The following is a 16,239-nucleotide window of genomic DNA, read 5'->3' as shown; positions in this document are numbered from 1 at the left end:
TATAAATTCTTTAAGAGAGTTTACCTGGTGTATTAGTCAGCATATAGATAGATAGATAGATAGATAGATAGATAGATAGATAGATAGATAATAGATAGACTTATTGAAAGGTGTTTGCTCATGGGGGCCATCTGCCACGGAAGACCCAGGAAGGCAGGTAGTGCAGTTTGAAGGCCTGAAAGCCAGAGAACCAATGATCGTGGTCTCAGCCCAACAGTCAGGCAGAGTGGTTTCAACCTTCCTCTGCCCCCCCTTTTTTTCCTGCTCATGAAGCCCCTCAGTGGATGGGATGATGCCCACCCACATTAAAGATGGGCATCTCCTTTACGCCGCTTATCAATTCAAATGGTAATATCTTCCAGAAATACCTTCAGAGACACATCTGGAAATAATGTTTAACCAGCTATCTAGGCATCCTGTGGTCCAGTTCAGTTGACACATAAAATTAATCATTACACATGAGCTCTTCAAAAATGTCACTCATGAAAGGAAGCAAAAGGTCAAGGAAATGGATTAGACATCAGAGTTTAAAAGAGACACCTCAAACCGTAAGAGTATATAGTCCATGATTGGGTCTGGGATAAGGTGGCGGTGGAGAAGAATATAAAAATTTGAGCAAGTTAGAAATTTTAGTATAGATTGAATATTAGACAATATTGCATTAATATTAAGTTCCTTGGTGTGATAGTGTTATTGTGTTCAGGTAGGAGAACTGCCTTTGTTCCTGGGAGATGCGTGCTGAAGTGTCAGGACTCTGTAGCTTGCTTTCATATGGTTCAGAAAAAAATAAGTAAAAAATGAGGAGAGAAGAAAAGCAAGTGTGACGAAACATTAACGATTGGTAGCTCTAGCTAAATGGTATGTGCGTTTTCATTTTACACAATATTTTAATTTTGCTCATAGGCTTAAAATGTAAGGTAAAAAGTTGGGGAAAAGTAATTTAGATCATATCCTAAAGTTTGTGGTGCCTCTCCCTCTTTTGGAATCTGGAGAAGATAGAAGAAGTCTCGTCATGGAGCTGTATAGTTAAGATTTATACAGTTTACCCTGGGCTCAGAACTACAATGCGTATTTTTTTTGTAGGGGAAAACTACTTAGTAACTTTAATGACATATTATTTATCAATCCTATTTTGTTTCAGTAGTTCTCATTAACCCTGGAACACAGAACAAAGAGAAGGATCAGGAACCAGGATATAGATATGAGAGGGAAGAGCCAGAACCAGGGATGTAAAAAGATAATCTGAAAAACTAAATTATATCCATTGTGGAAGATGCAGCCAGGGATGCAGTCACTAAGAGATGTACTAGTGATTCGGGGCGAGGTCCTTTACTGTGTATATAAAATAGAAGTCTGTTATGTTCTACATAATAATTATAATTGCATATCGTAAAAGATACACTCCAATATATGTCTTACTAGATGGCTTTATTTATTTGTTTTTCTCCTATAAAATAAGTCTGAAAGTAGGTAGTCTGAAAGTAGGAACATTTATTTCCAAGCATTGTTCTAGTTTAAGAATTGAGGCGAGTCAAGCATATGAATAGAAATTAATCACACGGTCAAACTGTCTCTGGAGTTTGGAAATGCAAATGGGATAGCTAAAGAAGAAAATTTAAATAGAGTTCACATTCCTTCCTATTCAGGTGCTGACTTTAGAGGACTATTAGAGTTTTCTTGTGGCTGTTGTTCTGTGCAAAGCCTTATGTTTTACACTTGGTATGTTCTGCAAGAGTGTTTATAAAAGTGAACAACTGAAATGGTAAAGTGAGTAATTATATTATGATGCACCTATGATATAAACTATTGTGGAGCCATTTAATATTAAACTTGTTACATATATAATTGAGAAAACCACTTATAAATGAAAGCAGGATATAAATTTGGACTTAAGATATTAATGCAACTGTGTAATAATATGTACAGAATATTGATTGGGCTGAATTATACCCAAATAAAACTGTAATTGAGATCTCTGAGGGGTGAGTTACCTTTAAATATTTAAAAAATAATTTAATGCATTATTCTAAAATAAGAAATAAATAATGCATATCATTTTTAAATGTTCTATGCAGAGATTTAGATATAATTCCTTATATCTTGCATTTCTAATTGTTTCCTTTAAGTTACAAATAATCTTAAGGAGTTTTGCTTAAGACATGTTTACATAGTTAGATCATAGTCTATTAGTAATTTAGAAAAAGTAATGTATAGTCCAGGTTTTTATGCAAATGCCAATTTACTTATCATTTAACTCTTCTTTAAAGGGATGCTAATCCCAAATATTCTGAAAAGACAACCTTCCTTGGGCTTCTTTAACTCTTCTATGTCTTGCTGGATTTGCCAAAACTGCACAGCTGACCATTCTTTTACTATTTTTTAGCAACAGAGAGAGGGAGGAGGGCGGACAGACAGGGAAAGACAGGAAGGGAGAGAGATGAGAAGCATCAGCACTTTAGTTGTTCATTGATTGCTTTCTCATTTATGCCTTGACCGGGGAGCTCCAGCTGAACTCGTGACCCCTTGCTCAAGCCAGTGACCTTGGGCTCAAGCTAGCAACCTTGAGTTTCAAGCCAGTGACCTTTGGGCTAAAGCCAGGGACCATGAGGTCATATCTATGACCCCACACTCAAGCTGGCAACCCTGTGCTTAAGCTAGTGAGCCCGCACTCAAGCTAGTGACCTTGGGGTTTCAAACCTGGGTCCTCAGCATCCCAGATTGATGCACTATTCACTGCTCTAACACCTGGTCAAGAGACCATCCTTTAAGCTGGACAATTTTTCAGGGTTGCTATGTACCGGGAACTTTGAAAGATGAGGTACACTCTCTGCCTGGACAAAGACCAGTCATGCTTACTACCTGCTATAAAAATGGCAGATCCCCCAACTCAGTGTTCCTAGTGGCAATGCAACCACAATTTGCAGAGTTGCCCCCATGTGATTTGAGCCTAGAGAGAACAGGATATAAGCTTGCTGATGTTTGCGCTGCCTGCTATGACATGAGTAATATACCGTATTTCCCCATGTATAAGATGCACCCTTTTTTGAAAATTTTGGGGTCTAAGATGCACCTGGGTGCCTCTTATACAGTGGTTGTAGACTTTTTTACTTGAATTTCCTGCTTTTTTTTGCACGGATGAGGAGTTGTATGAATTTTAAGATGAATAAATTTTGAGTTCAATAACTATGTAATACTTTTTTTTTTCTTCAAATTTTGGGCCCCAAAATTGAGGTGCATCTTATACATGGGGATATATGGTAGTTCTTTGTTTCTGGCCCAGGAATCTCATGACTTCTGCCAGCATCCATGAAACAGTAACAGGCAAAGGTTAGTTCTTTAGGGTTAAGATTAGCTTATAAGTAAGTTCAAATCAAACCCCAGACCTACATCTTTATATTTGGAAAATATGATTTTCTTGTAGTTATTTCTACTGAGGAAGCAAGTTTATGCATTCCTACCAGTCAGTCCCCATCCCTACTTCCATTATTGGTTTTGACATCTTAAAGATGATGAATCTTTATAATTTGTATTTCATATATATTCTTTGTATCTTTAGAGTGAATCTTTCTAATTTTCTGTTTTAAAAATTTGTTTATTGACTTTTTTAGAGAAAGAAAAAGAGAGAAAGAAAAATTAATTTGTTGTTCCACTTATCCATGCATTCATTGATTAATACTTGTGTCTGCTCCGACCGGAGTTCAAACCTGCAACCTTCATATATCAGAAAGATGCTCTAACCATCTGAGCTACCAAGCTAGGGCCTTGCTTTCTTTTTTCATAGCTTTTATCATTTATGTGTGTCTGCTTTAAGTGAAGAAATTTGATGTTCAGGTCCACCCTGTAAGGCTGTGCAGGTTGTCAACTGCACAAACTTGCTTGACTAAGGTGGAAATTTGCAGCTGAAATACTGTTGATCCTTGAACAATATGAGGATAAGGGACCCTAAGCCGCAAGCAGTCAAAAATCCACGTGTAACTTTTGACTTTACAGTCAGCCCTGTGCGTTCATGGAATCAACCAGTCATGGGTAGAAACAGTATTTTTGTCATGCTCTGCCTCCCTGGAGCATGCGTGTGCCTTTCCCTCCCCCACTCTTCCTCCCCCCCCCCCCAGGCCTGTATCTCCTGAGCTCTAAGGGGACCCATGAGACTTACAATCAGGGAGCAATGGACAGGGGCAGCTTGTCTTGGGCAAATCCCCTGAACCTGTTTCCAAGGTCCCCTTTTCTCTGATGTCCCAGTGAGCCAAAGCAGTCTGCCTCGTCTCTCTCCTGTTGCTTCTTCTATCCTAATTTCTTCTTTTGTTTCACTGTTCCCAACTTTAAATGTACTCTCAAAAAAAATTTTCAAAAGAGTATTTTTGGCCTTTAGTCACTGAGATGGTGCTTGACCTGGTAGGATAAATCCTGAGAAGTGTGTTTTCTGGATCATATGGACAGCATATCAGACATGTTAAAAAAGATAATTTGATCCTTAAAATAATGGGAGAAAAGGCCCAAAAGAGCTGTTCTGAAAAACTTTAAGATTTTACCAAACGTTGTGAGGAGTCTGGAATCTTCATGATAGTAAAATGTTGGAAAGAAATGCTCATTGAAGGAATGCCTAGCGGCTTGCTGTAATGATTCTGCCTTTTATACAGAATGCAAAATGACCTGAAGAAAAGGGAAGAATTCCAAAAAACTGGTATTCCTCCAAGGCTACAGAAGCGTCCAACAAGCATGTGGGAAAATATTCATATGATACTCAGTAACTCTATTCATGGGAATCACAGTTACCTAAATAACGGACCCAAGGAAGTGTATTTGCTTTATCCTAAATTATGGAAATATGAATTTTGCCTGAAATAAAGATTTTTAAAATGAAAACAAACAGTATTTTCAACCAGAGGTGAGAATTTGCACGTGAGAATGTAAAAATAGCATTTTTGATTTGGGGTTGGGTGAATCTGTAGATGCGAAGGGCTGACTCCTTTTGTTGAAAAGAAAATCCAGTCAATATAAGTGAACCTGTGCGATTCAAACCCATTTTATTCAAGGTCCAACTGTATATAGGAAACCGTATTTTCTAGTGTGGAGTTACTTCCGTCTGAAAGAATGAGGTAATTTGCCTAAGTTGACTGTGTCTCGCTAAGCCTGGCCTGCATGGGAATTCCGGCATGGCGGTGTGTGTGCCTGTGTGTCCTCTCTGGTCTCTGCACCGGCATCCCAGGAACGAACACTCGGATGACCTGATGGGCTCTTGTTTGTGCATCTTTCCTCTCAGGTGTCTGTTTAGCCGTCCGGGCATCTGCTCAACTCCGTAATAGAAATTGTGAGTTATAGAACCGTCCTGCTTCTCTTGGGAGTTCAGACAATGTCTTGGGCTCTGCATATTCTGAAACCAAAGAGAATTCATGAGCCCTTCCACGCTGGGCATGGAGTGCTGATAAGGGCTGGTGTAATAGGCGTAGGGGTCAAGGATGAATTACTCAGCCTGGTCTTACCATTTTATGTTTTCCTTGGAAATAGGATATATTTATAATAGAACATAAAAAAAATCTTTATAAAAAAAAAAAAAGGCCTGACCTGTGGTGGTGCAGTGGGATAAAGCGTCGACCTGGAACACTGAGGTTACCGGTTCGAAACCCTGGGCTTGCCTGGTCAAGGCACATATGGGAGTTGATGCTTCCTGCTCCTCCCCCTTCTCGCTGTCTCTCTCTCTCTCACTCCTCTTTCTCTAAAAATCAATAAATAAAATTAAAAAAAATCTTTATAATAGAACATCTGGAAACCTGAATGCTTCAAAAGCTTTTGATTCATGTTGGCTAAAAACAGTAAGCTTTAGATTCCTGAGTTGAAAAGCATTTAGCAAAAACCAATATGGAAAGTCTTATCTAGAAAATAAACCTCTATACAGTGCCTTTAATTAACCAAAAATTCTTTTCTACAACTTCACAAGGATAAGATTTTCTTAAAGTATGAAAACCTCATATAAATTTTTTATAGGCCAGTAGACTATATCCACTCTTCTGCTTAAAATTATGTTTGCAACATACTCTTCTACCCCTTTCTGAATTTTTGCTCTTGACTGTTTTTTTCAGTCAAGTGGTATTGTTCTTAATTAAAAATTTAAATTACATCCGCAGTTTGTACTCACCAGGGGATATATTTATATAGTACTTTTAGGCAGCCAAGATATTTTTCATAATGCAACATAACATTTTTTCATCGAGGGCTTATTGATGAGACTTATAAAAATTGCGCAGGAATGTATGCAATAGAAGCCATTGTGTAGCTCAGGAGGGACCTCACAAAGGAAACATTTCTTGAATATACTTATTTATTTTTTTATGGTTCAGGAAAACATTTTTCTTCGGTATTTTTTTATGTGTTCTCTGTTAGTTTTTCTTACTGATATATGCTGTTGGAAAGTGAAAACAATTCTTATGAATTGAGATATTTCATTAAATTTCAATGAGATAATTAAGGCAACTCATTTTCAAAGATAGATTTATTTCAGTGGCTTGAGTGTTGCTTAATCAGGAAATGACCAGAATACGAAATAAGAAAAGGTAGGTTGAGCTTGTGTAGCTCAGCGGCTTTGAGAGTCAGACTGTTGAAGGGATGACAAGGAGGTTAAAACAGCAGAGGCTCTGGCTGTGGGTGGAAACTAATTGGCTGAAAATATGAATAAGTTATATTTGTTATTCATGTCAAGGAAAAGCTGAGAGAGAAGGGACAAATATCTGTACCTACCAAGGCATTGCACTCTGCCATAGAATAGAAGAAATGGAAGCAGGTCCGTGGACTTAAGCTCTTTTTTGATAGCAAGTAGGAGGAACAGAAATTCAATTCCTTGGCAGTGCTTTCCTTTGAATATTATGTTTTAGATTTGGTATTCTCAGCCAATAAAGTATTGCTGAGAGGGTTGCTAAAAAATTCTCTAACATGAAACATTTATTACTGGGATCACTTTCCTTGAGCCTGGGAGTCTATTTAAATGCTTTCAATTAAAAACCTCTGATTTCAGACCTAGCCAGTTTCTTTCTCTTTCCACAGCTCTGTACTGTGTCTGGGTACCTGTGTCTGGGTACACATTGGCCACAGCTTGACCATAGCCCTTTCACTAAGACTATAGATTCTAGTATGATGTTTCAGACTTGAACTTAATCAGATTAGATAGTATGGAATGAAATCATTTACAAACATATTAATTTTACTTTCCAAAGCTTTTGCAGAATTTTTATAAGAGGGACCCATGGGGCTTGGAGAATTCTCTACAAAGCTGCTCTTAGCAAAGTCCTAGCAAGCAAACACTTTTTGCCGTTTTTAGATCATACCTTTTAAGCCTCAACTTGCTATTCTTCTCTGAAGTTTTCTACCCCTCTGAGGTCTCTGACTCTCCTCCATCTTGGATTTCTCATTATTTCTTTCATCTCCCCTTGATGCCGGTGCGGATATCCTTATAGTGTGCTCGGTGGTTTCATGCATTGTTCCCAACTAAAGCACGAGCTCTTTTAAAGTGATTGGTGTCTGTCTTTTGGTATTGTCTCTAACACAAGTTCATATAGGTGCTCATTTAAAGTAAGTATATTGCTTTATTTGGAAGTCTATCAGGAGGCTGAAATTAAGGATAGTCACATTTTCTGCTTTCTGCATTGAGCTGATAAGTTAGCTTGCAGATACTCAGCTGGTCTAAGTCAAAAGTCCTGGGTTTGCATCTCAGCACCATTGCTTAATTAATCTCATGATCTTTGGCATCTGTGTCTTTATAATTGCTTTATTAATCCTTAAATTCCCTTTTAGTCCAGATGTTTGAAGTCAGCTTGATTAATAGCAGTGGTTCTCGAAGTGCGTTTCCCAGATCAAGAACACCAGCATTACCTGGAACAGCTAAAAATGCAAGTTGTCAGGCCCCACCCAGACTACTGACGCAGAAACTCTGTACTTTAACAAAACCTGAAGTTTAAGAACGACTGATCTGTAGTCTGGTCAAATCCCTGGGATAGTGAAAAGCTCCTCACCACAATCTCAGTGAACACCGAGAATTGTGCAGTAATTTCATGGTTGGCAGTTAAATCCATTATCTCATGTTTCATCTTTAAGGCCCTGCAGAATGACTCACTGTTGTATCATATTCAAGTTTGCAAGGTGCTATCCACAGAATTGCAGCTCTCAAGCTCCTATAAAGTGCTGGCGATTGAAGAGTGAAAAATTGTTCTAAGGATGAACAAAGAATATGCAATGGACAAGGGATTAATTTCCAGCAACAGCCTCCTAATTTTGTATTCATAGCGTTCGTTGTATGTATGCTCGGCTACACATGCAACGTCTGCCTATATACATTAGGTAATTGGGCATCCAGCAGCCCCATTTGTATGCAAGGGTGGTTGCATGCCTCCCATTTACAAGTCTAAAATTAAAGCCCAGTTTGAAGTTGGCTGAAGGCTTGCTGCTGCTAGGAACATAAAGAGATAAGGAAGAAATGGCTTCTGTTAATCAGCACTTTTGGCCTCTCCTGTTCAATCTTTGCTAATTTGTTCTTTGAAATTGTACATTCTTTGTTAGAAAGAAAGACTTCTAAGAGTATCTGGGGGTTTTTTCCTTTAAAAAAAGAACACCTACATAAATAAGCCGACTGTGCTTGTCCATCGCATTTCCCTCCCGCTGTAACCACGTGTGTGCTGCAGTCTGTTGCTGGGCTTCATTTTTTCTCCATAAACTACTCATGCTCATGTGGGACCAACATGGCTCAGCTCAAAGAAGAGACACCCAGCACAGACTCGCAGACTGGGTGTTGGCATCATTTCATTTCGGTTCAGCCCACATTCATCAAGTAGCTACTTTGTGCCAGGCCCTGTGCCAGGGGCTGGATGTGTGCAGATAAATCAAGCACAGGTTCTGCCCTCAAAAGCTCATAACATTTTGACAACTTCTTGATATCTCAGAGTTGAATATATTTTGCATAAATGAAATTTTCCCTGTTAACCCCATGAATTGAAGTGACTTCTTGCTTCTTTGAGCTCCTGATTATGCCTAATCCCAGAATCCCAAGCACAATCAGGGATCCGTGCCTGAAAGAGTCAGAAAGCAAAAACTGGACAGTTGGCCACTCAGATGGGTCATCAAGAAGAGCTGGCTGCACTCATTCACTATATATGCATACTTCACATTACATATATACGTAATTCAAAAGAATATATGCACCCCCATGTTCATTGCAATAATAGCCAAGATTTGAAAGCAGCCCATGGGTTTATCAGCAGATGAGTGGATACAAAAGCTGTGGTACATTCACATAGTGGAATACTACTTGGTTATAAAAAGAAGGAAATCTTACCTTTTGCAACAGCATGGATGGACCTGGAGAGTATTATACTAAGTGAAATAAGCCAGTCAGAGAAAGACAAGTGCCATATGATCTCACTTATACGTAGAATCTAATGAACAAAATAAACTAACAAACAAAATAGAAACAGACTCAGAGAGAACAAGCTGACAGCTGTCAGAGGCAAAGAGATTGTGGATCTGGTGAAAAAAGTAAAGGGATTAAGAAAAAAGATACAGACAACAGCATGATGAGTACCAGAGGGAAATGGGGGTGCGTGGGAAGTAGAAGAGAGTAAAGGTGGGGTAGATGGTGATGGAGGGAGACTTGACTTGGGGTGGTGAGCACACAATGCAATATACAGATGGTGTGTTATAGAACTGTACACCTGAAACCTGTATAATTTTATTAGTCAATGCCACCTCAATACATTCAATAAAAAACAATGCAAGAAGAGATGGCTGCATTGCAAATATTGCAAATGGCCCATAGTCCCAGATTGTGGGAAGAAAGAATGCATGAATGTTTCTTGTACTCCCAACATGGGTCACATGGAAGAGAGAATGCTGCTTTAAAGCCATCTCAAAGGGATTTGCCTTCGAGCATCACCTAGAGGAACAATGGACCCTGCACAGGCTTTACCCAGAGCCAACAGTGAAGCAGTCACTTGTCACTGTTCATCAGCTGCTTTCTATTCGATATTTGGCCATGTTCTCTTGTTTTACTTTGATAACTAGATTGTAAGTCTCTGGAGAACAGCCCTGGGTGGTTTGTAGGCATTAGTAGTTTCTTATGATAATAAACATTTTATTTACCTCTTCATTGCAGCACAGGTGGATACACCTTGATAACACCAAATGAAAACCGAAGAAATCAGATACAAAGGAGTATGTATATTTATTTAACATTCAGAAAGCTTTTCATTTTTTTATACAATACAATTGGTTTGCTTTGGTCTGAAGTATTTTTATTTTCTGATTTGAATATACTCACCATATCTCATATTTAACTTTAGCAGTTTTAATTATACCTTTTAAAATAATGCTTCTGAATTTGTTTCTCTTTGTTAACAGCAGAACCCATAGCATGACTGTAAATCCCAGGTTTCTGCTGGGCTTAAATAGTTTCCCATTTATTGCCAACAAATCTATCTCACTCCCATAAAGTTGGGCTAACAGCAGTTATTTTTATAGGACTATGTATACCTTTGACATGGACAAGGTATATACTTGAAATAATTTGTCTCTTTATTGATATGTTTTATCCCTTTTAGTTTTCTTTACCATATGAGAGGAGGGGAGATAGAGAGATAGACTCCCACATGTTCCCCCACCAGGATCCACCCAGCAACCCCCATCTGGGCCTATTCTCTGCCCATCTGGGGCCATGCTCACAACCAAGCTATTTTTAGTGCCTAAGGCAGAGGTTCTACAAAGCCATCCTCAGCACCCAGGGCCAATGCACTCAAACCAGTTGAGCCATGGCTGCAGGAGGAGAAGAAGGGTGGAGGGATAGAGAAGCAGATGGTTGATTCTCCTGTGTGCCTGAACCAGGAGTCCAACCTGGGACATCCACATGCCAGGCTGATGCTTTACCATTGAGCCAGATGGCCAGGGACTGTTTTATTTTTTCTTAATAGAATTATTTTTTAAGCTTCTGTGCTCCCATAATTTTGTAACTATCACATTCTTCTCTCAGCTATTTTTATTTGTGTACAGTAAATAAATACACTTTATATTATTGATAGGTTCTGCAACTTCAAGCAAAACAATGTATAATGTATAATGAAACAAATTTTACCATAGGCTACTTGATATAAACAAGAGCTAAGTTTATATGGCATCTTATTAAAGTTATAATGAAACAAAGTTATTGGAGGATCTGCTGTACTTAATTTTTCTTCTCTAGATTATAACCTCTTTGAGGACAGGGACCACACTGTACTCATTTGTGTGCTTATACCTAGTGGGTGTATAATATATTTACTTGAAATCTTACAGTAAAATAAATGCTGTCATTTAAAGTTACAGCATTATACGTTAGTGTTGGAAGGAGAACTAAAATTAATTTAGTTCACAAAAAAGTTATGGAACTTGTTCAAGTCAAGTTGTAGGACTAGCAATGAGGTTCTGTGCTCTCTTTTTTATTAAATCCCAATAAATTTCTTTATTAGAAATTGAATTTTGGCCCTGGCCAGTTGGCTCAGTGGTAGAGTGTTGGCCTGGCATATGAAGGACCTGGGTTTGATGCCCAGTCAGGGCACACAGGAGAAGCATCCATCTGCCTCTCCAAACCCTCTTTCTCTCTCTCTCTCTCCCCTTCCTACAGCCATGGCTCTATTGGAACAAGTTGGCCTCAGGCACTGAGGATGGCTCCATGGCCTCTACCTCAGGCACTAAGAAGAGCTTAGTTGCTGACCAACAGAGCAACACCCCAGATGGGCAATGCATTGGCCCTGACGGGGGTTGCTTTGTGGATTCTGGTCTGGCACATGTGGGAGTCTGTCTCTGACTCCCCTCCTTTCACTGAATTAAAAAAAAAAAGAAATGTAATTTTATAACTAATGATGGACATAAGAACACAACAGGAAAGCAATCGTGAAGGTCTCCACCTGACAGGTACCCCTTGGTGGTAAAACTGTGTCAGTGTTGAATATGACAAACACTGCTTATACAATGACTGGGCACTGCCAGCAGTTGACCAATAGAATCCCAAATGTTTTGATCTCTTACCAACTTTTGATTTAAATATATAAGCCTCAGGGTGGTCTGGATTTTTGATTTTGTTTCAGAAGGTTTTTTCTCTAGTAATTAAAAAATATTATAAGTGAACATTTGGAACAATCAGGTCTAATTGGGGAGACTAGGGCCTGTGTTAATGCAACTAGTATCTCTGGTGCCCCCTGCTGTCAGCCAGAGGTACATTTGGGGGATGAACACCTCTCTCCCAAGTGCCGTCCCAGAGCAGGCGGTCCACCTGCAGGACAGAGCCCTCAAGTCCTCTCCTTGCAGTAAACTTTGAGAATGTTGATAACAAAGAATATGGGGATTAGAATTACCTGAGTGAGTGAGTGAGTGAGTGTGTGTGTGTGTGTGTGTGTATACACACCTATCTGTGAAAAGTTGTTATTGACATGAATATTCTAGTTTTGCACACATTCTCTAGAATGGGAAGAAAGACAAAACTCTTTATTTCAGTAGGATTTCAGACTGTTTTTCAGATTTGAACCTCCTATGCAGAGAAAGTGCCACAGGGGGTGGGTCCAGGTGAGGCGGGGGTGGGGGGTCAGGACAGAATGATGTCTTCCCTCCCAGGTATCTCATCCACCCATGCTTGTAGGTATTTAATTGCCCCTGATGGTTGTTTTTAATATGTTAGAGGGACCAGTTTTACTTTAATATTCTAATAATTGATGACTTGTTATTTCTCACTTGGTTTAGTTGCTGAGAAAGAGCTAGAGAATCTGGAGAAGTGGAAGGAGCAACACAGAGCGAAGCCAGTTAACCTGGTGCCAAGGCGGCTAGGTAAGCGAGCAAGCTGCACCACGTGTGGGTCTGCAGCACCTCGCCTGGCCTGTCTCTGAATGTATCTTAGAGGTTGTTGGATCACTGTGCTCCTTGGAATGGAATACATCTAAAATGGAAATACTTAAGTAGGCAGAGATATTGTTTTTGATTTTCTGCAAGTAGCACACAGATGATGCCACAGTTATGTGGGAATAAAGTGATGACTTAATTGCCAAATAATTTAGAGCATCCTAGATGATCACCTCTGAAGAAATCTTACCTGCAGCACTGCGTACGCCCTGACATATCTATCACTGGTCAGGGTGGGAGTAAAAGCTATCACAAGCATATTAATCATTGCACTTAAGTGCTAACAGGAAAAGAATATACATGGAGAGTCGATGCAAAACTACAGTGCGAGTGAGCTGGGGACCCAGTGGTGGGTATAAAGAGAAACATCACCTCTGTTTATAGTCCACAGATAGAGACCTTTGGGCCTCTGAAGCTCGCTGCCAGGGTGATGGATGCTCCGGCTGCCTTTGCCTGGGTTCGGATCTTTCAGCGGGGAGGCCACATAATGGGACTCATTCTGTCCTTTCTTCCTTTTTCTCTTCTTGCAGCTGCTAAGGACTTAGAGGGCTGGGTGCATCTTTTCCACAGATTTGGTTAATACAAACGTGTCAGGTGTCAGGGGCCACTTACTGTCACATAGTTTTAGAGAAATATTTTTTTCTGGAACATAGGTAAAAATAAGCTAATGTGGAGGTCATTTAATGGGTGAAAATATAGCATTATCACCATACCCCACCTCGCACACTGTATTTTATGAAAAAGGTTAATCTCAAGTGTCACTTTCACATGGAATAAGCCAGATTTAAGAGGTTTGATCAGGAAACAGCTTTATTCTTCCTAACTGGCCCCGCAAACTGGGTCTGGGGGACTAGTTTTTCTCATTATATTTGGATGAAATTAGATTTTTTGGGGTATTCTTAACTAATAAAGTTGTTCAGCCAACCCCAGGCATAAAACAGTGTCATCTCAGTAATTAATCTTCAGTCCCAGCAATAGGTCAAAACTGTTACTAATGGAGATGAACACTTCTGTGTTCCAGCCCAGATCTATTTTATGTAGAAAGCTAGCAAAGGCAATAGGGCATAGCTGAATTTTTCTCTGTCGATAACTCTGTTTCCAGATTCTGAGCCCTTGATGGTCAAAGGCAGAGGAGAGACAGGGAAGATAGGGGACTGCAGTGCACTGCTTCCGGCTTCCCAAGGCGGCTAGGTCCGACGCTGCTTCCTGTGCCTCCCTCCTGGGAGGGCCTGGGGCTCTTCAGAGGCCCCCCTGCCCGCCATTCATCTTTCCCCTGGATTACCCTGATGGGGTGATATTCTTTCCTGCTGGCACGCGGGGCTTCCCCATTGGCTCTTGGCAGGCAGACTCTCTTTGGAGGGCTGTGTGGTTCCTCTAGATGGCCTGCACGGGCAGGTCCTTTTGGGAGAGTTTAGATGAACATTCTCCTTCATGACAACCGGGTTGGGAGTGCTGGGAACTCTTGTTTGTCCTTTTCCCCACAAACTCTGGGAACACAGACCATTTGCCATGCAGCCCACCTCTTCTTGGTGACTCATCTGAGTAGCCAACTGACAGTGGCTGTTAGGCTCTGACTTCTCCAGGCATGGGTCCACTCGGTCTCTCAGCCTCTTGGGGTCGTAGATTGAGGTAAAATAATTTTCATTAAACCTCTCTTGTTCATCTTTATGTAGATATTCCTCCTTCCCCCAACACACAGAGAAGATGGATTCACAAAGACATCTTTTTTCTGACTTCTACCTCCCTTTGCATCCAACCTTTTCTATCGGTGGAGGTAGTTGCTAGTTAAGGTTCCCCAAGTTGGTTCAGTTACCTCCTTGAAGGTCCTGTTTATGGACCCAAGTGCCTTCTTTTGGAATTTGGAATAGTTGGTGTCTACTGTCTTTGGACCTTTGCTAAAAATGAACAGGACCTCATTTTGACACCTAGAAATGGCCATGGATATCTATGTGGGAAGAGGCGGGGGCTAGAAAAATTAAGTTCTAGAATTCAATCTGCTTTATGATGATTTTTGAACAAAACCTGTAAATGCTTAGACATCTGACTTTCTTCATGTATTTTTAGTCTCAGCTTTTTCCCTATTCCTCTTCCCCTTAAAATATTAGATTAGTTTGAGGAGAAACAGAAAGTGGCTGTAACATTATTTAAAAGCCTCAATAGCCCTCACTGTTTCTTACCCTTTTTTATTCCTCCACAACAGAGACCAAAAAAAAGAGCCAAAACCAAACAGCTTTATATATCTTTGGGGACTCAGATGAGAAGTTTCTCTGGTGTCTTTATCAGTTCAATTATAAAAACCATGGTGAACACAGATTGTTTTAATGCATCTTCTGTGAGAATGAATCTTTCAGAGAACTGGCACATTTAGTGACCAGAACACCACAGAATTACTTCGAAGGGATCTTTGTAATACACATACCAAACTTGCATAACTATTGAGAAACCCTGAACAACAATTCTTAGATGATCATCAAGCTGCATTCTGGCCCCAGAGTGTTTTAGGAGTAAGAAGGAGCAGGCAAATAATATAACATTCATATTTTTCTCTTGAATATCAAAAAGAAAGAACAATAAGTAGTATAGATTGACAAATCAATTGCTACTCAGAATATTTCCATTGTACTTGTAAAAACAGGGTTATAAAGACGATATATTTGTTTAGTGGCAAGAGCTCCGAGAGTTTCTTGAGCTTTGCCACTTGACTATCGGGCAATAGGGTCAGAAGAAGAAAAGCAATTGAGCATCACTGATCATAATCTTTATTAGGTTAAGGAATGGTCATACTCAAGCAGGAAGTATGTTATAGAATTTTCAAGACAGGCCTTATTTCTTATTGCTTGGTATGGACCGTCAGGTATGATTTCAATATGAATGAAAACTTGAATGCTGACAACAACGACTGAAAAACTTTAGTAGTATGGTTCTATTCTTTTAGGAATATGACATATCTTTCTGTATAGCTGTTCCTCTTTTAAGTTATTACCATTCTTTAATGTCTTATTTACAAAAGTGGTTGTATCCTTATTTCTAGAGGTATGAAAATATTGAAGAAACTCATGGTATAGTCTTGTTATATATTAATTAGCTTTTGGTGCCTGACATTTCAGCTTAACATTCATGCTTTGACCTTGTGATGTTTTTTCCTTAGGTGGAAGCCAATCAGAGGCAGAAGTCAGGCAAAAGCAACAACTCCAACTGATGCAATCTAAATACCAGCAAAAGGTCAGGATTCATCTCTTTTAGTTTGATTTTGGCAAGGAATTTGAGCGCCAGCACTCTGCAGTAACCATGAAAAGACACTGAAACTTAACGCAAATCATAAAACCTTTCAGCCAATTG

The 16,239-nt window shown here is 39.6% G+C and overlaps 1 protein-coding gene and 1 pseudogene across 1 annotated transcript in view; both read left to right on the top strand.

The window, feature by feature from the left end:
• Positions 1-16,239, top strand: part of EPSTI1 (epithelial stromal interaction 1) — a 110,659-nt gene that overhangs the window by 19,212 nt on the left and 75,208 nt on the right. Inside the window, exons 2-4 of the mRNA XM_066383714.1 lie at positions 10,133-10,191; positions 12,745-12,828; positions 16,049-16,122. Coding sequence (XP_066239811.1) covers positions 10,133-10,191; positions 12,745-12,828; positions 16,049-16,122 — 217 coding nt within the window. The remainder of the gene's footprint in view (positions 1-10,132; positions 10,192-12,744; positions 12,829-16,048; positions 16,123-16,239) is intronic.
• LOC136403287 (COX assembly mitochondrial protein homolog pseudogene) lies at positions 4,441-7,946 on the top strand (annotated as a pseudogene).

The sequence above is a fragment of the Saccopteryx leptura genome, chromosome 4, assembly GCF_036850995.1.
Source record: "Saccopteryx leptura isolate mSacLep1 chromosome 4, mSacLep1_pri_phased_curated, whole genome shotgun sequence".
NCBI lineage: Eukaryota > Metazoa > Chordata > Mammalia > Chiroptera > Emballonuridae > Saccopteryx > Saccopteryx leptura.
Note: the sequence above shows the minus strand (reverse complement) of the source record. Positions and strands in the feature narration are given on the sequence as shown.